Raw genomic sequence first — 23,257 nt, forward strand, 5'->3', positions numbered from 1 at the left:
GTGCTGATTATATAGTAGTTAGTATTCCTAAGGTTTCTGAACAGTTTCTGTTGATAAAACCAGTATTTTTGTTAGTATTATATGGCATCCATTTTGATAGTTTTTACAGAGAGACTAAGATTATTACCTCCATGAAGAAATTTTCATTTATATTTGTCCTTTGCAGAATAGAGTGTTTCTGGAATTTCAGTCCATTTTTTAAATTTAGTCCTTGCATGTGAGATGTGGCATGAGCTTCAGTTTTTTACATCATCTTAAATATATTACTGTCTAATAAAATTTAAATGAAATTATTAAAAGCGTCTAAGTCTTACTTTGGGGTCTGCTAGGCACTTACAAGTCTGTCTTACTGAAAATAAGTTACTCTTATGTCTTCAGACTTTTTAAGTGCATGCCAATTAATATATATATATATATATTTTCCTAAAAGTTTCTAAAACACATTGCTCTGATCTATTTTTTCTTAAAAAAATAAGTTAGTTTTCACTAACATTAAATATCCTGGTTCATGTAAGTGATGTAGATGATGACACATGCAGTGTCATCACATTTGGAAAAATACAGCAAATGCTCTTCTCACCTATTTATACATACTTCATTATCATTGTAGCTGAGTCATTTCCAGAGAATACAGATAACACCTGAGTGTGATTTTATTTTCCTTCATTGTCTCATTTTACAGCAAGGAAAAAAAACCTTAGATTTTTATAAATTTATTTCTGACTGTTGTGTTACTATTACAAAAGAAATTGTTAGTGAGGTTAAGATCCAAAAAGTACATCTTTTACTCAATAGCAAGTTCTGATGCTTTAGATGCGATGAGAATTTGTTCAACTGCTTTAGACTGTTCTCTGTCAAAACTCGATCTACAGCACAAAATACATTTTGTCCTTAACGGGGCAGAGCTGCAGATTCTCAGTTAATCATTTAGGTATTTTGAGCCTAGACTATCGGACACCTTAAGGATAATGATAAAGACATCGAACTTGGCTCACTATTTTACAGGAGCTAGTGTGGAAGATGAAAGCAGATTTGATGTGCTTATAGTTCCCTGGGCTGCAGCAGAAATGTGCTGCTGTGTTCTGTGCTATTTTGAGTTTCCTAAGGGCTAATGGCTTCATGCCCAGGATACTGCATTGCTGTAGTCCAGTTGAAAGGTGACAAAGGCATGTATCATAGAGACCAAATCATCAACAGCAAAGACAGGATGAATTCTTGCACCTGGTTTAGGGTTATTGTCAGAAAGAGGTCCAGGATCAGTTCTAAATTATAGACCAGCTCACCTAAATGGAACTATGTAACATCAGCCAGAAGGTACTTCACGGTGCCACAAGCTCCTTAAAAGTGTTTCTTCCTGCCACCAGTGTAACTTCTCTTTTTCTCACTTTCTGCTTCCACCCTCTGCTTTTTATCCATGAGCTCAAGTACCAAGGCAGTTTGGTGACACTGTGTTATTGTATGCAATACAATATGATAAAAGGGGGGAATTTTGTAATACCTACATAGTGTTTTCACTGGAGTTCATGACATCCTTCCAGTTCTTTAAGTCTCTGTGTCTGTATTTTAAATAGGATTGAAGAAAAAGGGAACTGAGGTCCATTTTTCTACTGCTCCTCTCTGGTTATGGCTCTCTTGAAATAAACTGTTTCAGAACAGTCAGCCTCTTCCACACACAGTTCATAGTTCATTAGCTATGTCAAATGCTGTAGAGAAGCTGAAAAGAAAGAGCAGGGAAGTCTACTGTGTTTGTAGTGCAGACTCTCTGACAGAGACAGTAATGCTCTTTTTATCCCATGTCCTGCAATAAATTCAGATTATGGCAGGTCTAAAGTATCCAGTTGAAAGCATAGGGAACAAGAATATAATAATCAAGGTTTAGCAAGAATATCTTTTGAATGTGACATTGGACTGAGATTTATGCAAGTAGTGCTACCACATCAAGTTGCTGTCCTAAGTTGTGAAGTGTGAAGAATGAACTTAGAGCAAACTGTGCTAGGGCAGCTGCACACAGATGAACAGATGTGCATTTGAAAGCATGAGAAACAAGCAGGCCATTCATGGAAGTTAAAGATCTAAGAGTGAGAAAATTGCATCGTTCATCAAGGAGAACATTTTCCTCTACTTTCAAAGTTTGCATCATGGGTTTACAACTTTGGACAAATAGGAGAGCTTGACTTGCCACCTCTTAGCCTATTCACATGTCCATGACCTTCAATACTCAACTTTTAATCTTTTTAGAAAGATAACATCTCATGGCAAAGGGCATCTGCTTTGTCCATGCTAGAACATTGTTTCAAGAGTGACTTAGAGGAATGAGTACTAGAACACTGGTACTGCGCTATTCTTCTTTCTGACCCATGCCTTTGATTTGAAACATTTCAGATCTGATCCTATCTAGCTTGCAAGATCTGAACGTGCAGCTTCAAATACTAAATAAATAAATAAATGGAAGTGTGGTGGTTGTTTGTTTGTTTTTCATGCAATCTGCAACCTAGCTAGGGACTAGTATTGTTCTTTTTCAGTATTAGAATCAATAATGCTAGGATATGGAGGAGGTAAAAATTGTTGTAGTTGTAGTATTGTTGCAGTTGTGGTATACAATGATGTAGTTGCTTGATGCTGTTTAACTATTTACATGTCTCCAGGAAAAATCCTCCTCTGCTTCTGCCTTTTCTGGGTGAGCAAGGTTAAGCACTCATCACACGGGGAATCTTTTGGTAATGCCTAACAAGCCATCTCAAAGAACTGACAGCTCTGGAAAGTGGGATCTCCTTTTGCCACATAGAGTTTAGGAAGGTTTTAACCTAAGTTCCAATTCATGAAACGTTTAGGACTAGTTCTCATCTACCTTTTTTTTTTTTTTCATCTTTCTTAAGTATAAGTTCATTTGTTCATTTTTTCCAGTCTTTGTCTTCTGTATTTTATAGTTACTTGTTAAATGAGACCTCAAGCCTGACTGGGGCTTTGGGGCTTTTAGGCAAGACCAGAAGATGAATACTGGTGATAAAAATAGTTACATATGTTAGCCATCAAGTAAGGTATTTCATGTTTTCAAATGAATCTGTTCAGACCTGCAAGAAGGTGATAAAAGGATGAAAACATTAAATACATTAGATTTATCTAAAGACTCGATTTTTAAACTCCTTTTTTTTTTTTTTTTTTCTCAACTGATGAGTGCTGTGGGGACAATAGACAATCTCTGAGTCAGTCTCGGTGTTTTCACTGAGTAATTTAAGGCAGAATTAGTAGGATCCAAAGTTAGGTATATAGTCCCCAGCAAGGATGATGGTTTAAGTGAAGTAAAATAGTGAAATGGGAGTAAAACAGTAAAATGGGAAGAGATTGTCTGAACTCTTTTGACATAAGTATAGTGATTAAGGTTAAAAAAAAAATAAGATTAGCCTGACAATTTGTACATTACAGGCTATATAATTAGGCTCATACTTTTCTAAACACTTCTGTTTTATTCTACATTTTGTCACTCCTTAGCCCTTCTAACTAGTTTTATTCACCATCTCTTTGTTATGAACTATTCTCTGGATGGAGGTATTCTTTTGTCATGTCAACAGCATCTGATGGAAATGGAAGAACTGATTTCTTTCAAGCAATTTCTCTTTCCAAATTATTTTTGGCAGGTTAGGTTTCTGCATCATCTAACATTTTAAGTATTCTTTAAAACAAACAGAAAAACAAATCATCAAAGCAGACAGAAGAGTTACAGTATTCCAGTACTGGTGTCAACCATGGCATTTTGCATCCACAGCATATATAGTGCTGCTCCCTTATTTATGTAACAAAAAATGAGTTCACTCTTTATATCTTGACTGCTCCTTAAAAGCTAACACTGGGTTGCTTTTCCACTAAGATTCCTAGGCTGTTTATGATCTTCTTTCTATGATAAGCCTCCCATTGGGGATATTATCTGCATTTCTTTTTCTTAGGCTTCTAGTTTTGATTCTGTAAAACCTGATTTTGTTTGAACAGGCAATCTGGATACACGATTCATACTGTTGTATCCAACCACTGTGTTTTCCAGTTTATATACTATTGCTTCCTTCTCTGAATAATCCACAAATTATATATTACATATTATAATAAATAAAATGATAATATTATACAACATAGTATCCTATATAACCATACTACATAATACATGTTATGTATTACATGTTACATATTATCTATTATATGCTATATGTTATTATATACTATGCTATTCAGTATATCAATATAATAGTATATATTATTATAACATCATATATTATAAATTATACTTAATTCCAAGTCAGGGATTAAAATATTAATTTTGTTCCTAGTAAATAAGTTCACTAGAAACACATGCATTTGATAAGATCACAAATGCTAGTTCTTTCTTGGGCTTTGCGAGGCATTTTCCAATTCTTTTATAAAACCTGTAGATCCTTGTAGGTTTCAGTAGATATTTTCTAAGGGGCAGAGGCTTAAGAACAAGAAAAAGAAGTAAAAAAGACTGACGTAAGCAGGGTCATTTACATTCAAGGGATAACTTTTTTGCCTAAGTGCAAGAGACTGAGAAGACGTGAGGACAAGCTGCAGTGGTCAGTTGCATACGAAAAGAAGTAGAAGCTCAGAGGTTCTTCTATGGAGTGTCAGTGGAAAAAGAAGGCAGAAGTGATCACGAGAAGAGGATCTGGGGCATTTTTTTCTCTGGCAAGTGTTCAGAGATGTAAAATGAAGAGTTGCTCTACACAAGTACACTACTAGCCCTATGGGATCAAACATGGCATGAATGATAAAGGCTTCAGAAGAGACACTCATTTAAGAAAGAAGGGACAAAAATTGGCAGAACTATTGTACCCAAGACTATTTCTACTGTTCAGGGAGAAGAAAATCAAGGAAAGCATAGAAAAAAGGATAAAGAATATTGCAGGTAGAGAATTGGGCATCAAGAATAAAGTACAGTTATTGACAGCAGTAGTCAGGTAGTGCACTCAGAAAAACAGGACAACATTTATCCCAGAGAAGAAACAACTGAATGTAATATACTGTTGAAACAGTTCTCACCAGATAGTAATTTGTTTGCTCTCTACTTTAAAATAATATTTCTAAAAGCTGAACAGCATTGAAGGTGAGGCATGATTCCTTAAATTCTCCTATATGATTGAAACTTCTGACTGGGAGCATTCCACATCCTGTACTTTGTGTATTTTTGCATCCTCTACTGTTTGTACTTCGCTTGTCCTGTTTCAGGAAGCAAAACCAGAGGTTTCTTCATAATTCTTCTGCATTTACCAAAGACCACAATGGCTTTTCTCAAAATTAATATACACATTAGTAACAAAACAGCTGTGGAGCTCTGCAGGAATCCCATCAACAAAGAGGCAAGCACTATGAGAAGGAAGAACCAGCTGGTTAATCAGAAGAGAAGGCAGCTTGTTGAAGAAGCCGTCATCCTTGAATCTTCAGTTGGTGGGTCATTTTATCCTCGGCAGGGATTCCTTGCGTGATGTGTAATTTTTACTCTCACTGCTCAATCAGTATGACAGCTTTGGTTCTAATCCAGTGAAAGTATTGACTCTGGTTTAAATTATTCCCTGATGGTTTTATGTAAGAATATCAGATAAACATAGTAGCAATAAAATTTGAATGTAAAAGATATCATCAATTTAAAATTCTGGTTGTGAAAACTTTATTCTTCATATAACTGTTGAGATTATATACATGTGGTCTACTTACACTCTTTCTAGCATTTTCTGGTTGGGGTTGGTTTTGTTTTCCTTTCTCTGAATATCTGTCAAGTAATGAGTTACTTATTCAGAGCAATTCAAACTGTGAAATACAATATTTCAGCTATTGAAGTCCCAAAAGTCTGTATGATCTTTGTGATGTTTAGTACACATTTGAGTAATATTTCTGCTTACTCCCTGAAATTATATTGTAATCATAGGGAATATTTTTATGAATCTGTTTCACAGGCGGGTACTTCAGAAAGTCTAAGAAAAGATTCTATTCTTTTCATTGCTCTTTTCATAAACAATTAATATAGGAGAGGGGAAAAAAAAAAAAAAAAAAAGGAGGCCTTTTTCCAGTTAATAAGGCATTTTTCTGCTTTGTGATAGGTACCTATTGGAGCCAATATTAATTTATAAGGGTGTTACCAAATAGTAGGCAAATGCATTTAACAGACCTGTGTTTGTAACTTGCCTTAGTTTTAATATTTTAAAATTATTGTTTGTATTGTAATTCCAAAAGGAAGAACTGAAGGTTGAAATTTCTAGTCAGATAGTGAAGAAATAAAAGACACTTCTGAACACAGTGCTCTTAAAATATAATCTGTGACAAAAGGCAGTAAATCAGTCATATCCAGCTCATGGCAGACAGGCAACATGTAACCCTACTGATCTTCTGATGTTCTTCAGGTCACAAGGAATAAGCTAAAATGAGGGACAACAGGATGACAGCCAAGTGTCATTTATTCATATTGTTTTAGAAACACAGTGGATTGAGGAGGGTTGGGAGAAGATTGTAACAGATGTCTGTGCAGAGCAAATGAAAGTAGAAAAAAGGATGTCAGTAATAGATTTAAATGTAATTTACATACAGTAGACAAACATAATTTGGAAAATTTTATCATTGGGCACATACAATGTATGATTATGTTTTGATGGGAAAGGGATTCCCTTGGAAATTGAATCCAGATTTTCTGACCATGGCAGAGGAAGGCTAGTGTCAGAAATAGTGGAGGAGCTGTAAAGGAAAATTCCTGGATCACGTTGTGAGTTGCGTTTCTTCAGTGCTACTACTTCCTTGAAAATACAAGTTAGATCAAACTGCAACATCTTTTATTATTAGAGAAAAAGGCAGTTGGGTTTTAAGAGTGCCTTCTCCTTGTAAAATCACCGCGGGTTTCCTGAGTAGGCTGGCTCCCTATGATGTTCGTGTTTGATTTCCTTAAAGAATACAAAGAGAACAGTTATTTTAATAGAAAATGGGCTTTGGATTATCCCAGCCAGGTCAGAAAAATGAAGGTACAGCAGACATTGTTAGATCTGAATGGTGCTGGGACTTTAAGCATGAAAGAACCGTGCCCAGACACACTTGCAAAAATGACTGCATGCCTAAATCATTCATAGCCAACAATCCTGCTGGCCTCTGGTCTGTAAGTATGACAGAACATTTGAAATGTAGAAAATATTTAATGAGGCAATAAATGTATCATGAGAGTTGCAAGGCAGTACCACTGAGCTGTAATTAAATATGGTACAGTACTTAAATGCAGTTTAGATACAATGTAGTATGTTAATTCAGAAAACTGCACTCTAGCACTACTCTGAAATAATTTAAAAGAAATATACAACTTCTCCTTATACATGGTATAAACCTAAATAATGAAACAGCAGGGAACTTTTTTTTTTTTTTTTTTTTTGGAGACTTGATGGAGACTTGAGATGGGAATGAGGCTTGGCTACAATAAATGGTTAAAGACCACCACTATTCTTGGAATGTCCTAAAACCGGTGAAACTGCAGAGAGGTTGAGATTTGAAGACACTGTATCCAGTCCTGTGTGCCTTGTATGCTTCTGCCTCTAATTTAGAACTAATATTTCTAGGACTTTCAATGTGGAAGAAAAAATAGGGACAAAAAAAATTACAGTAGATCACAAACTATTACAGAAATAAGTTACTTCTGTACATGGTATATCTTATAACTTCATCTGTTCTGAGAAAAAGGTTGTTACATAGCAATGCATAAAAAGCCATCTATTAAGTCACCACATGTAGTTGTTTGATAAATTGCAACTGTGTTTGGGAAATAGAGGCCTTTTAATTTGTTGTTTCTCATAATACCTCAACCATAAAGTGCCTAGTAAATTGGTGAAACTAAAAGTGTTTGGAAATAGGTAATAAAAATTTCTCAAATGTCCAATTTTATATCTATTTGTAAACAGAAAGTCGTCTTTTCATATTTAGTTATGGCAACTGTTAGTGCTGTTTTACCCAAATTTAAAGGGGTAACATTTTAAAGTCTTCCATTAGCTAATTTGAAAAATCAAGTGACCATTTCTGTCACTTTTAATGGAATTATATTTTTTGTTTGTTTGTTGAACAGTAGCCAAAGTAAACGCTTATTCATGTAGACTGTTGTGAGAAGGAGACTTTTTTTTAATTATTATTTTCAGTTGTACCTCCCATATATTTCTCTACCTATATTTGGTTTACATGATAGAGCTGCTGTTTTCTCCTCGCTGATCTCTATATATGAAAATCGCTGCCTGCATGAAATACAGTAAATGAAAACTTCCTCCCTATGGGTTAACTTCATTTTTTTCAAAGTCAAAGTGAGGACCATCCATCCTTATCTGTATAATTAATAATCTTTAACTATGTTTGCATAGTGGAGAAATCTATGCTAGTTTTAAGCTACCCTCTGCACTTGCATATATATGATGTATGGCAATGGTATCAGAGATCTGAGTAATGTTTAATTTATCTTGGCTCTTACGTGACTTTGGGGCTTCTTCTACTGAGCTAACCAGTAAAAACCAACTCAACACCAATCTCTGCTGGCTTTTCTGTACTTTCACTACTCTGTGATTATAAGCGAATTGTTTTGGGGATAGTGGGAAAAAAATAGTGTCTGCTTAATGTATTTATAAAATAAAAGGGTAAGCTGTATTTGCATGTGGATACTTTTCTGATAAGTACTCACTTCAGTGAATTAATAAACACAAAACTTATAGAGGGAACTTATACTGACATTAGTCTTTTAAGCTATTCATTTACTATACTCAGATTTATGGTTAAAATATTCCTGTCAGAAGGAAAGTGCCATTTATCTAATCTAGTTTGCTATGAAAATACACTTAGGTGATTTGGGGAGTCTTCAACTACTTAATTGTATAAGAGAATAATTTATACCTCACAGTCAGTAACTTGTGATGCTGATTATTACTCAATTTTCGGTGAAAAATCATAGTCTACCCACGGCACTGCATACCTTGAAACATCTATATATGTTTTACTAAGAATGTTAAATGAGTACAGGTCTATGAAATAAAGATCAATATACTGTGACATAGTATTTTCAGAATCATAAGAATGAATATATCATTTGCTTCTGCTAGATGAAAATGAAAATTTAACACTCCAAGACCATTCTGGCTTTTAGATTACCTTTGGCAAGGTTTTGGAAATTTGTAACATTTAAATAAATGCAGTGTTTCTTCAGATTACAAAAGCTAACTACTTACCAGTTTATTAGTCATTTATTTATCAGCCAACATATCTGCTAATCTGTACTTAAAGGTTGTTCAGATGGTGATACACAATTCAGAGTCATTTGGTGGCTTTTGCAATGTAGAACAAACACCATATAAAGTTGAGGGCCATTTTTCAAGACAAGCTTCCAAACAGGTATAAACAGATATAAACATTAAATACGTGACTGTGCACATAACTCAGATATATGGGGTGAAATAGTTGCCTCCTGAAAATTAATGACAAAACTCCTATTAAATTTAGTTTAGCCAGATTGTCAGCACTACCTTCTAAAATGCTTGTGAATTGTTCTTTCAGAATTAAATTCTGAGAATACCTTGCAGTATTAAGAAAAAAATAGATTTTGCTATTTGATTATTAAGCATTCTCTCAGTTATTTGAATCTGTACATTTTCTTTAAATAAACTAATTTACTTGCAAATAACACAAGTTATAGTAATAATTACTGTCATTAAAATAGGCTTTTTGTTACAAAAAATGCTTCAGTTGTTGACTTTTAAAAGAATGGGAATGTCAAATGATTTTGGTTCAAAGCAGGTTCAAAACAAATAAGATGAGGTACTTATTCACTGAGCAGGTGCTCAGGCTGTGGGTTTCACACAGCTTTGAAAAACTGTTATAAAAATTCATGCAATAAACATGCATCAAGAATAATTACATACAAACATGCATGTCCTGTTTAGGAAACCCCTGAATGTAGAGAATACACCAAGGGAGAATAACCCAAGGAAGTATCACTACACTCATCCTTTTTTTCCATACTTTGATGGCTGCTGTCAGAGACAAGCCATTTGGGTAAATGAACTGATTATCTGGGATGGTAAAACTGTTCTTTTTCTTCTGTGGTTCCTGTTTATTCGAAAAGCATCTGTATACAAATAGGGATGTATAAGTGAAAACAAGATGAGACAAGCATGGATCATCATTCACCATCTACAGTATCTTTTTTATAAGGCTATATCAGGGGAGAAAGATGGTGGTATTATTCCTATTATCAGGTTCTTAAATCTTGCTTAAAATTTCAGGGTGAGTTTCATTTTATTTACCTCTATCCATTGTTTTCTAAAAATGCCTCTTCTGCTCTGTTACTGATGGAGAATATTTAAATAATACTTTATATGAGATAAGGTACTTACATACAGTGCAAATCAATGGGTATGATTACCACCACAGAGTGAGCCAGTAAGGAAATAACTAAACCTACTATTCTTCCTTTTGGCTAGAACATATGCTATAGCAAGTTATGTAGTGTTGATTTTAATGTGATAGTAACTGTCCCATATCCATAGGTAAGTTACCTCAACAACTTGTTGGCACTATTTAAAAAAAGAAATTTTAAGTAATTTATAAATTTGTCTAGCTTTGTCTTCCAACTTTTGTCTACCATTGTGCCTTTCCTTGCTGCTTAAAAGGATATTTACTATCTGAAATATTCTCTCTAGATATATATACTTGTCATCTTGATTTGACTGAATCCATTCTCTAATCTTTTTTTGAACAGACAATTTTAATGTCTCATTATAAGGCGTCATTTCCAAAGCTTGTTTTTACAGCAGTTATTTTCTCAATTCTCTATCCTTTTTGGAGCCTGGACACCAGAAATTAGACACAGTATTTCCCTAATAATTTTCCTAATGCCATACTCCGAAATAAAATCACTCTTGTATTTGTTTTAGATATTATCCTGCTTATACATTCAAGGATCATATTCACCCTCTTATGTAAAGCATCACAGTAGGAGATAATCTTCATTTGATTACTTTTTATGACTCCTCCGCCCTTTTCAGTCACTGCTTTCCAGGACAGCGTCTCCATTTTGTAATTATGACCTGAATTCATCCCCTACTGGTGAATAACTTTGCATTTGCTTATATTATAACATACCATGTCTGAAAGGATCCCTTTTACCAAGAAATTCATTAGATTGAGTTATGATCAGCTGTCATATTGTCCATAAAAACACATAAGTGATCATCATCCAAAACTTGTCATTACCTGAAAAGCAGTAGAATGTGAACATGTTTTGGTCTGGATCTAGAGCTAATAATGAGCTGAAGGAATTAATTTTGTTTAAATATTTCCTCAATGGTAGGGTGTTGTTTCATGTGTTTATGGTCATGTGAGGTTCATCCTTGCACCACGAGGTTTGAAGTTCAGCTGACCAAGTTCAGAAAACATTTAATATCATGAGAGAGGTTAATAGTTCACGTGTAGTGTAGTTCAACATAGTACAAATTATTGCCAAAAAAGGAGAAGAATCTTACTAGTGTTAAAAGTTGCAAGTTAGCGGACTGGAGGATTCTTGAATAAAGTGCAGATTAATATTTGTATTGAAAGGGAGAATGAAAATATTTTAATCTAAACTGTACTTCTTCAGAGAGATGGAAATAAGAAGTACATATTCTAAATCAAGACCCTCCTTTGTGAAGACAGAGATGCAGTATTTTCTTCAGAAGAAACCTTTCTTCAGTCACGTGGTTTGATAGTTACTGATATATTGAAAGCTGAATATTATAGAGAAGATTCTTGCAATTGAAGTGAGGATAGACAGATGTAAGCAGTATTCTGTTTTCTTTTATCAGCCCTTGTAGCCCTTTGAACTGTTTTCATATTTGAAGGTGTTGTAAATAAATTATTTTCTTCTACCTTTAATAGAGTTCTCTCAAGAGTGTGTTTAGAATAAGGATATCTTACAGAAGAGAACATCCCATCCCTTTGTGTGAGGCTTTCTTTAAAACTGAGACAGTGTACTACTTCTACAGGGTCTAGAATCCCTTTGAAATTTCCAGGGTATTCAGGGGATAATAAAATTTGCCTCTGCTAAACAGCATGGATTATTTTGGAATTTTCAATTTAATCTATGTAGAAGATGCATCCATTTTGCATACTGCAGTATAGTAGGAATACTGCCATACTACCACTAATGGTTAATGTTGAATAAACATTATGATACTTGTTCTTTTTGAAAAGCTTTGAGATCTACATATGAGACATACTACACAAAAAGCATTTTTAGTTGATTAATTCTTTTTATAGAATTCAAATGGGTAGGATTTGAGCTCTTCAAAACAATATTGGTGTTGGATATCTACAGCTAAGTATAATGTCTGTTTTACATAATGTCTTTTAGGTTTTAGATACCAGATCTCATTTCTCTTATAGAGAGGTTGATCAGGATTCTGATGGTTGCATCAGCTTCAAAGACTTTGAATCTGCAATGAAGTATGGACAAGATGAAGGATCACTATTGTACTTTGCTTAAAGTATAGTCTCTAGTGAAGAGACAAAGTGAAAACTTTAGATCTCAAGTTATTTAAAAATCAATGAAACTTCATTTGTTTCAGCCAGCATTTTAAGAACTTTGACTGTAAGTGTAGCTCTGAAGAACAGCCTTTGAAGCTTTACTGTTGACAAGTTGGGTGTATTAATTTACATGTGTATGTGTGTGTAGAATACTTAAAATATTTGAAAACTCAATTGATTCCCAGTCACCCTAGTTAGGAACTGACTAAAACTCTGTACTTTTTGGTTTTGACAACATATGGAAAAGGACCAACTGAATCCTAATTACTGTGAAATTTATTTGCATGATTTTTCAAAGTCCTTTGTTAACAGACCACAATACCTCACACATGTAGAAGCAGATAAATTTATGGTGGATAATGTCTTTTTTTTTTTTTTTAATCTGTAGTATATTTGTCTTTCCTTTATTATTTCCCCTTCTTATATTGTTCTTTATTTTTAATATTACACCTCATTTTTAATTTAGCATTTATTTGTTAACTATCTATCAAATTTACTTCTGAGCTATTATGGAGACCTGTGTGTGTATAATAAAAATAATGAAGTAAAGTAAACATTAATATTATTTTCTTTTGATTTTTTTTTTTTAATGGAGATAAAAATAAATCTGGAAGTGTATGTCATGGACCTAAATCTGGCAGTCTGAAAACAGTAGGTATTCAAACCTTCAGCTGACTCTTAGTGAAGAAAGTTCGATGTATATGCTTTAGTAATACCAGAATTTTCCAAGAGTTGAGGAGAAAAATAAGGTAGAATCTGTCACGGTGTACACACCACTCTCTTCCCTTTTCTCTCCCTTCCTCCTTCCTCTCTGTCTCTGTCTCTATCATCCAGTAACTGCTTATGGAGATGTTCTTGCCTGCTCTAAGTTTATGTACACCCATCCAAGCTGTGCTGTAGTGAGATAAATCCTTCTTATTCAATTTATTTTATCTGTGATCCTTTACTTCCTACTGCCTTTCTGTTTTCATATTAGTAGTAATAGATAGTAGAGATTTCATTATGGGCACTGATCTCTGATCACATGTTCCACTCTGTTGCTCTATTTCTGTTTACCTGCCAGTTGTTAAATTGCTTGGATTAGAGATTTCTGCTGAAACTGTCCAGAAGCAATCCCCTCTTCATGAGGCCTTATGGACTGCAGCATGCACTTAATACTACTGTAAATAAATAACAAATAATAATGATCAGTAAGAGAAAGATTCTACTCGTAAATCAAAAGAGAAGTCTCCAATTTCTTCCTACCTTTAGTGAGACATGCCAGAATATAATACATGGGCAAAGTATTTATAAAATAATGTCTCTGTTTTCTGTTCCTGTTACACATATGCACCTTACTACATACACATAAAGTAAAATCTTTATCTTTTTTAATTCCAAGGCAGATAGTACATAAATAATGGGAGGAAATTGGAGGCGCTGAATATATCAGCATATGTATCTGTTTCTATATATAAGAAGCAGATATCCATTAGATGAAATGAGCTGTAACTCAAGTAGCATGCTTTATGTGCTAATCAGTGCAAGAGGACTGGTGTTATCTTTGAAAGGTGAGGGCAAGACACGCTAATAGATTGGGGGTTTGCCTTAGAAATGCTATTTCCCAATAGATGAACGTTTTCATAAGAGAACCGTCATCATGGATGTTAATTAGCAGTATCATCGCTGTCTCTGCTGAGACACAAAAGATTGAATTATTATCCCACAGGGACAGTTGTTACAGGTCTAGACACATTCATGAAAAAATGTATGATGGGTTGCTGTGCTATTACTTATATTCTATTTTTTTGGTCAATAGACTTCAGTCTACTGACTATGGTATCCAGTCCTTGTGCATTTCCTAAATCCTAATTCCATGCACTATTATGTTATTATTATATATATCATTTTATTGTTTTATTTATTTCAAAGTAATTATTTAGTTCATAACGGGCCGCTGATCTGAGAAGTTTCCATCTGCTGGAAATCTCATTTTTACTACTAGCTTCCATTTAGCCATTAAAAAGTCAATAGCTTCTTGTTTGTCTTTGTAGACTGACTGTGGTTTGCTATCTAAATATCTGACAATATTTGCAGTTTATAAACTCTGTACCATACAAGAATAATATTCTGTTAAAGGTTATTGCAGACCATTAAAGATTATTGAAGTATTTGTATGCTTTTCCTTCTAAGAAATATGTCTAGAAAATGTATATATGAAGGAACTCTAGAGAAAAAGGGGTTCTGTTTCTTTTACGTCCATATGCTCTCAATCCTTATTTTCTCAAGGACCTCAGAAGTTACCATGAACTTGAATTATCTCCAGCAAAGGCCAACAAAATTATTTTACAATGTCGCTAAAGGGCTTTTATTTTTCTTTGTTAGGAAAGAACTGAACTTTACTAAAGGTTCTTAAGTGTTTTTGTTTATCCTCCCATGAGAACCCATGGAAAGAAATTGCAGATGATCACAGTTGAGTGGAACTGAGTAGACTCTGGTGGTGCTCTCCCTACCGAATAGTTGAATAAAGACTAATTACTAGCTAGTGTTTATCATGGTTTTGACTAGTGAACTGCAGAAATACTTCAGCTGTCACTACAAACATTGATAAAATTAGGAATGACATTTAGTAGGTGTGTTAGGTGGTGGATTATTCTCACTAATGATTTGGGAAACAATAAAAGCAGTAGCTACTCAACTATCAGATGAAAGAGACCATACTCTTTGCATTTTTGTATGTGTTCTATTGCTGATACAACAGCTCCCTTTCTGGTCCACATGAAAGGACTGGCAGAGCTAAGAGCTATGATCAGTATTAGATCGCAAGCTGCAACTCATGTCAGTGACAACTCATGTCAACTCTAGAGTGACATAAAAAGGACTGTACACTCACTAACAGGCTACATTCTTATTTGCAACACTTCCAAGCATGTAAGGATGATGATAATACGAACCCAGAAAAAAAAAATTGTTTGATGGCTACCCTCTTTGGCAGAATCCTTGGTACAAAATTGGGACTGAATCTCCAGCACTGAAAAAATGAATTGCAGTAGTTAAAGAGCCCTAGGTTTAAAAGGAACAAGTAATTATTCATATATGCAATGGAACAGCGCAGAGGTGAATCTTCAGGACTTAACAGAATGCTGTACTGTATTTCAAGTTTATAAGCACATTTGGTTTCCTATTATGTAGATTTTTTTGTTTGTTTTCTGACACCTCAGTTACTTAACAAGCAGGATTTGCTTGTTAAAAATACCCATGAAAAGATTATTTATTTTTCTTGAGTTTTCAAATGAGGGATCATCTGTTCAAATTACTTGCAAATGGATACTTTGTGCACTTAGTTTATCGCTGCCACTTTATAATAAACAGATTATATAACCATACTTTCAAAATATATTTGTTTTGTTCTACTGGGGCTTCTATAAGTCACTAGAGCTCTTGAAGTCTAGTAATCTGTAATTTCTGTTTAAAGGATTTGGATGATTTTATTGATGAAATGAGCAGGTGTTGAACTATGGTCTTTGGACAACCTGATATTTCTGGTAGCATAGCATACCGAAATGCAGGAGAGATTTGACTGAAAAAGAATTCTGAGGACTGAGACAGCTACCAAGATTTTCCTCATTGAGATGTTTGCTTGTTTGTTTGTTTTTGTTTTTGTTTCCTTTTCCGGTGTATCAGATGGTGAATATTTTATCCATATATTCAGTAATCAGAAGACTCCAAAAGTAAATATGTGCAGCACGTCATAGAATATGCAATATGTCCCTATTAGGTTCCCAAAATAAAACTTAGTTCAAAGATAGTACATTAGGTTTGTGGCAGTGTTACTGTGTCTTCTATCTTTAATCAGCTGGGTGGGTGGTGGCTGACAAGTCAAACCCAGTAACTAACTGACACACAAAATGTCGCAGTTCAAAGAAAAGCTTTGGCATGACTCTCATTTACTATAACATATTAGCTTTATACTTTTCTGGCAATGAAATGCTGTCTTAAAATTAGTATGAATTACAGCTCCATCCCTGCTTTAATTCCTTAACACTGTTCTTTGAATGGACAGCTACCCAAATGGAAAAAGAGTAAGACCTGTTTTTAGCCAATAATGATTTCAGAAAATACATTACACCATTTTCCCACGAGAAACATAAGGGAAAAGTTGTTTTGTTTGTTTAGTTGTTTGGTTGTTTGGTTTAATCATAGTTCTTTAAGGACTCTTATCTGAACTTCTTATTTGCAAGAAATTGAAAATTAGTGATGAATTTTAGAACAGCCCATATAGGTTGCACATGCATTAACATGGAGTAGTTCTGAAGTGAATCCCTTGGAATTCCCCACTTTCTGTATATTAGTCCAATTTGCAGAGCCATTGTGGTGCATGCAAATCTGATTCATTTTGATGGAAAATAAACTAGGAGTCCACTCAGGCACCCCGAAAATATGCTTCAATACCTAATGGAGATACATGAGTCTGAATGAGTGACTAACTTGCAACACCATGAAGTCCTCGACATCTTCCAGCATATATCAAGCAGACATGCAGAATGGTCAAGACTTTCTACCATGCTCTGAAGGGCTTCTCATGCTGTAGGAATGATGAAATGGCCTACAAATCTTTAAATTTGCAGTTGACTGTCAATCAGTATTAGGAGGAAGGATTCGGAGTTCTTGATCACAACTTGGCCAGCAGAGAACTCATCTTAAAGAACTATGATTAAACCAATAGAGAACGACTTTGTAAGAGCCTCAACACCAATGTCAGCAAAATACTAAACTGTTTCTGCACTGAAATATTTGCTAATGTAGATTTAGCCAGAAAGAGCTGGGTGCTACTGTGAAAATCTCAGCCTTAATCAGATGAAATCTCACTGACAGCAAGGTGGAGTACTTCTATGAGCACTGCAAAATGTCCAGTTGAGTTTGCATTTAAATATATAATTCTGTTAAAGTTATTCTAACATAAGTAGATTTAATATGCAAACTGATTTTTTTTTGTTTCTTTTGCTATTAGCTTTACTAAATACAATAAAATGTTGAAGAATGTAGATAAATATGGCTTACAAACTAGTTTTTTTCATAGAAAAGTAAGACATTTACAACAGTACATCTTAGGATGAATTGCTGCATTAAAAGATATAAGGTGGCTCTACTGAGAAAACCTTAGAAGCTGCAGAACATTTATGCTGGAAAGGGAAGAACTTTGAATACTTAATCTTTCTTGGAGAAGAAAGCTGTGAGAGATGTTAAATAATTGTGAAATACTCAGTGACATATTGAGAGGTAACAGATGCTATGGCATCATGTCATAGTCAAACATTGTACTAATTTTGTAAGTGTCATATATTTGTTAACATTCCTGTTCCTGGCTAAGGGCAATTTTGAGAATTAGTAATATGAAATTGTAGTGTTAAAAGAGTACAAATAACAAGTCAGTTGAAGTTCTACTTACTCTCTCTCTGCTGGGGAAGCAGCACGCAGATATATTTAACTGTCTAAAAGGCCTTGGTTGAAGAACTTGAAATTCTCTATTTTGACAGTGTATTGGAAGAGGGAAGCATTATTCCAGAACTGATATGCTGTACACAAACAGAGCAGCCCTGAAGAAAGACCCTAAGCATCCCAGATTTTCCAAGTCCCCATTTGGAAGATAGGTCACCCCTTGATGAACTAGCAAATATATTAGCAGCATGTTTTAAACCTTCTTTTCTCTGAGAGGCTCTTGATTTGACTTAATTAATTCAATGGAGGGTGCTGGGGGAGGGCTGCTTGTTTTTTTCTTGGTATTTTTCCACTTTTTTGGGGGGGGGGTGGGGGGGGTGGGGGGAAGGAAGTGGACAGATTTTAATACTGCCCTGAAGTCAGATCTACAGAGACAACTGCAGAATAGTGCAGGTGGTGGAAACCAGAAGCATCATCTGGACAGAGACTCAAGATTTCACTGTGCAGAAGATGGAAAGCAGAGTCCTGAAGCTTAAGCTGAGCTCTAGAAAATTGTAACTGTTGTACAGGACAGACCTAAGACGCACCTGTCCCAATGTCCAGCCTCTGACAGTTGGCAGTAGTGATGATTAACCATATAGCAACAGGGCTGCTATATTGCTCTTTTTTGTCCATCAATCAGAGGTTTACAACTCCTCGCTATTACATCCTGTATTACAGAAGTGATTTCATCTTGAATCATACTTGCTCTTTTCTTTGTCTTTTTTTTTTTTTTTTTTTTTTTTTTCCAGTCCTGCTATAGTCTTTTTTAGATGATTAGAACTGCACTCAGTGCTGAAATTGTGGAAATAACCGTGGCTTTATATAGCAGCATAATGATATTTCCCATTTTATGTTCTATAGCTTTCATAACAATAATTTGAAGATTCAGTAGTGAAGCACAGCTAATTCAGAAATTATATTAGGAACCGGTTAGATTTCTTTTTATTTTTTTCCATTATCTTTGGTCATACATTATGTAACTTTACTATCATAAAAAATATATATCATGAATAATAAATAAAAAATAGAAGTCATATTTTTTGCAATATTTAAGCACCTACATAAATAGGAAGATGGCTCTTGCAATCTGCAAAACTGTTGAGGCACCCAACTCTTAGCTTCTGGAATCTAACAGTCCTTACACTAACTACTTATGGGGCTTTGAAAATCCTGCACGCGTCAGCCTCCATATTTAAGATTTTAAAAGTAGACACCACATGTGAATAAATACTAAAAAGAACTTTAAAAATAAGACAAGTCATAGATCAGAGCAGAATCTCCTGCCCTTAACCTGCCGTGTTAGGCAAGCAGTTCCAACCTTTATGCAGGGCCACAACCTGGGTATATGTGATCATATGATCGACACATGATGAGACAGAGACGACTACTTAGAGAGATTTTCTCCATATGCAGCAGCCCATGCGAACAGCTGCAGATTTCTAAACTGAGCAAATCACCTAAATTTACTGGGGCTTAAGAAAAGTGACTCATTTGGATTTATAAAAAAAAAAAAAACACACAGACACACACACACACACACAAAACAAAAAAAAAAAACAAAAAAAAAAAACACTGAAACTTATTAGGTGCCTTTGACAAAGACTAGTTAGATACTATGATTACATTGTTGACATGATTATAATAATTTGCTCATAATTATGAAAACTGTCACAGTCTACAAGCTGGTATGATATAATAAAACTTAGATCAGGAAAAGACATTCTCAGGTGTACAGAATGGAGGACTGTAAGCCAAGGGTGAGAAATCACATCGTATCTATTGCTGAGAGCCAGTCATGGCAAAAAGAACAGTAGGATAACAAAGAAAACATTTGTAGCTCTCTGATTTGTGCCAGTTCTCTACCGCGGTGATTCATTATTGCAGTTCCCTGTTCTCTATGGCAATTTTCTAACTCCAGTATGGAACTAAAATGAAATGGTGTACATAGACCGAAGGACATAAAGAAATTTAGGCATCTTACTCCTGATGAAGAAGAAATACCCAATGAGGCCAGGTCCATGGTCCACCTAGTTCCGTAGCCTGTCTCCAGTTGTGCTGATGGGAGATGCCATTCAGAAAGAGTGCACAAGCCAGGATGCTACCCGCAGTTCAGTCCCCTTGTGTTGCCCCAGAGGCACTGAATTAAGAAAGCTGGAGGGGACACCACTTATCTTGAAGACTTGTGAGAAAACAGAGCATTTACTTTACAGGAACTGTTAAGCACAGACTAATGCTAAACTTGAAATGACTTAGACCCTTCCAATCATCACTGACAAAACAAAGCCTAGACCGTGTCATGAGAAAATGTAAACAGTCCAAGGCTTTCGTAGTGTATGTATGATCCTTCATATAGATATGTCATTTGATGTTCTTATACAGCTCTTTTTTTTTTTTTTAGAAAGTGTACAAATGAGATTAGATTTTAACTGCTAATTAATGGTGTGCCACAGTCTTGTGCTAACAGAGGAAATTCTTCAGAGGCAACTTTGCTCTCACTTACACCTTCTGTCTTTTAAATGACTTTCCTAGCACTTCCAGCACAGCTATAGCTCTTAACAGGGATGTTGGTATAAAAGTTGGAAAGATCCAAGGATGTGCTTGCATGCAGAAGAAGGACTGGACAAATCCTGCAGTTAGATTTTACTTCAACACCTCTATTTAGTTGGGCTGAAAACAAGAAAATCATTTTTCTCAATGTCATGTCCCTGGATCTCACAAAGATGTGCTTGATGTGGTTCATGTATTGCATCATTTTAAACATGGTGAAGAAAATGACCTAACTAATGAATGAACACAATCATTAAAGAATAGCATATTAATAAAAAAGATCACAAAACTAGTCTTCCAGAAAATAGAAATACACAATGCAGAAAATAATTGAACACATATATTCAGCAAAGATTTCTCATAAGCTTGTCAATGAGGTTTTTTGGGCACTTGAATCCCTTTAGAATATGCTGTGCTGCTTTTATACAGTAATTTCAAAATCCAAATGCTATTTAGTACTGAGTGAAATGCCTCACAGAGACTGTCATATCAGAACAACATTGACATACCAGACTTGTAATCTCATAGGAAAATCATATCAAGTTTATTTAATGAGATCCGATTTTAAAAAATGTGTTGATTGACGTAAGTATAGTGCTGTCCTGTGATTCCTTATTGCCTGAGTACTGTATTATCTCCTGCATGATCTGCAATTCTTATTTATATTTAGGCCTTTTCATGTCATTCTCACACTGCAAAGGGATTTTAGAATGAGTGTAAATGTAATTTATACTCTTTTGAACATGCCTTTATATTTCTCAAATGGTATAAAATGAACAAATGAAGATCATAGGCATGGCTATTTTTATGTAACTTTCTCTGTGTTTAAAGTTGTGGGCTTCTCTGAGAGCCTTTGCAGAACATCTCAGATTCCTGCAAATATTACTTCTTCCGAAGTGTCTGACCATAATTGAAGTACCTATCTTCCATCTCTCACTTTAGAGGTTTTCTTCACTCCTTCTGTTACACAATGGATGTGGACGTGACATCCTGTTATTACAAGAAAAAGGGGAGATTTCCAGGAGATTAAATCTCAGTTAATATAAGGACCCTTTGAATGTATATCTCTGAGAAGCATACCTAAAAATTCCCCTGAAGGAGGATCTGAAGCTGAGTTAAGCAGATTGTATTTTTTGTCTTGTTTTGTCTTGTTTTCCAGAGAAACACTGAATCTTCATACTGTAAATGAGCTACTTCAATTTCCTCTTGACTTAACTTTTCTGTTTACTTTCCAACAGTATGAATTTAGTTTATATAAAACAAGATTTAAACTTCTGTTAATAAAATTGCTACATAAAAGTTTTAAATAGGTTACTATATTTAAACAGTCCTGCTGACTGTAGAGTAGAAATACTGATGGGGACTTAGTAAAGACAGTGTTTTGAACAACAGAGCTGGAGCAGGTCCAGAAGCAGACTGCTTCACTCCTCTGCAGATGGAAAAGGAAAGTCCTGTTACAGGGGCATGGAGCTGAGTGAGACAGCCCAGCCTGCTCCCCACGTAACAACCAGTCCCAGTAGGAAAAAGCAATGGGTGCCAGTGGTAAGAGACTGTCTTCTGAGATTTCCCGATATGCTCTTGGGGGAAGTCTGCCACTTACCAGGGGTTCGTATCAAGGATGTTACCTGGAGACCACCAAGCCTCGTACAGCCTAAGGACTGTTATCCACTGCTGTTGTCTCACGTGGGCACCAGTGATGCAGCCAGGAGCAGTCTAAGGAGTATCAAGAGGGACCACAGAACCCTTTCATCCCAAACCAGTCTGATTCTAAATGCCAAGCTTGAAGTGTTGTGTCAGACTGACCAGAGGATGTCAGTAGAATTGAGAAAACCTTGGAAAATTACACAAATATGAGCTTAAAATATTGGAGGAAATATACAAACAACGAGAAGTGTGATTTTCATATGAGAATAATTATTTTTTTCCTTTGATATGTTTTTATTCCATGGGCATAGTTATAACAGATTATTAATTGTGCAAGGGATTTTTTTGTAATCCATTTCACCTGATGCAAAGTCAATATGTGCAGGAAGACTACCTAGGGACCAGTGAAGGTAAAAGTGGGGTTTTCAAAAGTGTCTATGAAAATAAGTTGCACACCTCACTGAAGTCATTCCACACGTTGCTGAATACCTTGGGGCTTGACACAGCATGTAAAATGATGCATGAGCTAATTCATGTCAGTGAAAAGTAGTTGAAGCTAAACTGCTTTCAATATCTGAGTTACTTCTATCTGAGCTACTTCTGAGCTGTTTCTAACTGGGGAGGTCTCCACAGCAGAGAAATACCCCTGGACATTTTTAATATCCCACCCATAGTCAGTGGAAGTCAGAGATGTCAGTGAAGATTTTATTTTGTCTGCACAGTCTTGAGTTCTGATGGTAGTGCATGAAAACAGTAATCTAGTTACATGTCAGGTCTGGAAGTTTTGTTGGAAGATTTGCAGCTACACAAAGCATCTTTTTACTTACAACATATATTTGATTAAAAAATCATTGGTGCCCAATAAACAAGAAACACTGCAATATCATTTTATTGTCACTTTTCAGAGCATAACAGTTAATCTAACTCTATGGTTACACTGTTACTGTATGATATAAAATATACGTTATATTCACTTACCTGCAATGTAGGGATAGGGTTATGTTAAACTTTGTATTTTTATGATGTTTAAAGCCTCCATGCTGTA

At 35.1% G+C, this 23,257-nt stretch overlaps 1 protein-coding gene across 1 annotated transcript in view; it reads left to right on the forward strand.

The window, feature by feature from the left end:
• EFCAB11 (EF-hand calcium binding domain 11) overlaps window positions 1-12,520 on the forward strand; it is a gene marked incomplete at its 5' end in the record, with an annotated part of 58,530 nt that extends 46,010 nt beyond the window's left edge. Inside the window, one exon of the mRNA XM_005028622.6 lies at window positions 12,421-12,520. Within this exon, the coding sequence (XP_005028679.6) occupies window positions 12,421-12,520 (100 nt within the window). The remainder of the gene's footprint in view (window positions 1-12,420) is intronic.
• Window positions 12,521-23,257: the final 10,737 nt, after the last annotated feature.

This window comes from Anas platyrhynchos, chromosome 5 (assembly GCF_047663525.1).
Source record: "Anas platyrhynchos isolate ZD024472 breed Pekin duck chromosome 5, IASCAAS_PekinDuck_T2T, whole genome shotgun sequence".
Taxonomy (NCBI): Eukaryota; Metazoa; Chordata; class Aves; order Anseriformes; family Anatidae; genus Anas; species Anas platyrhynchos.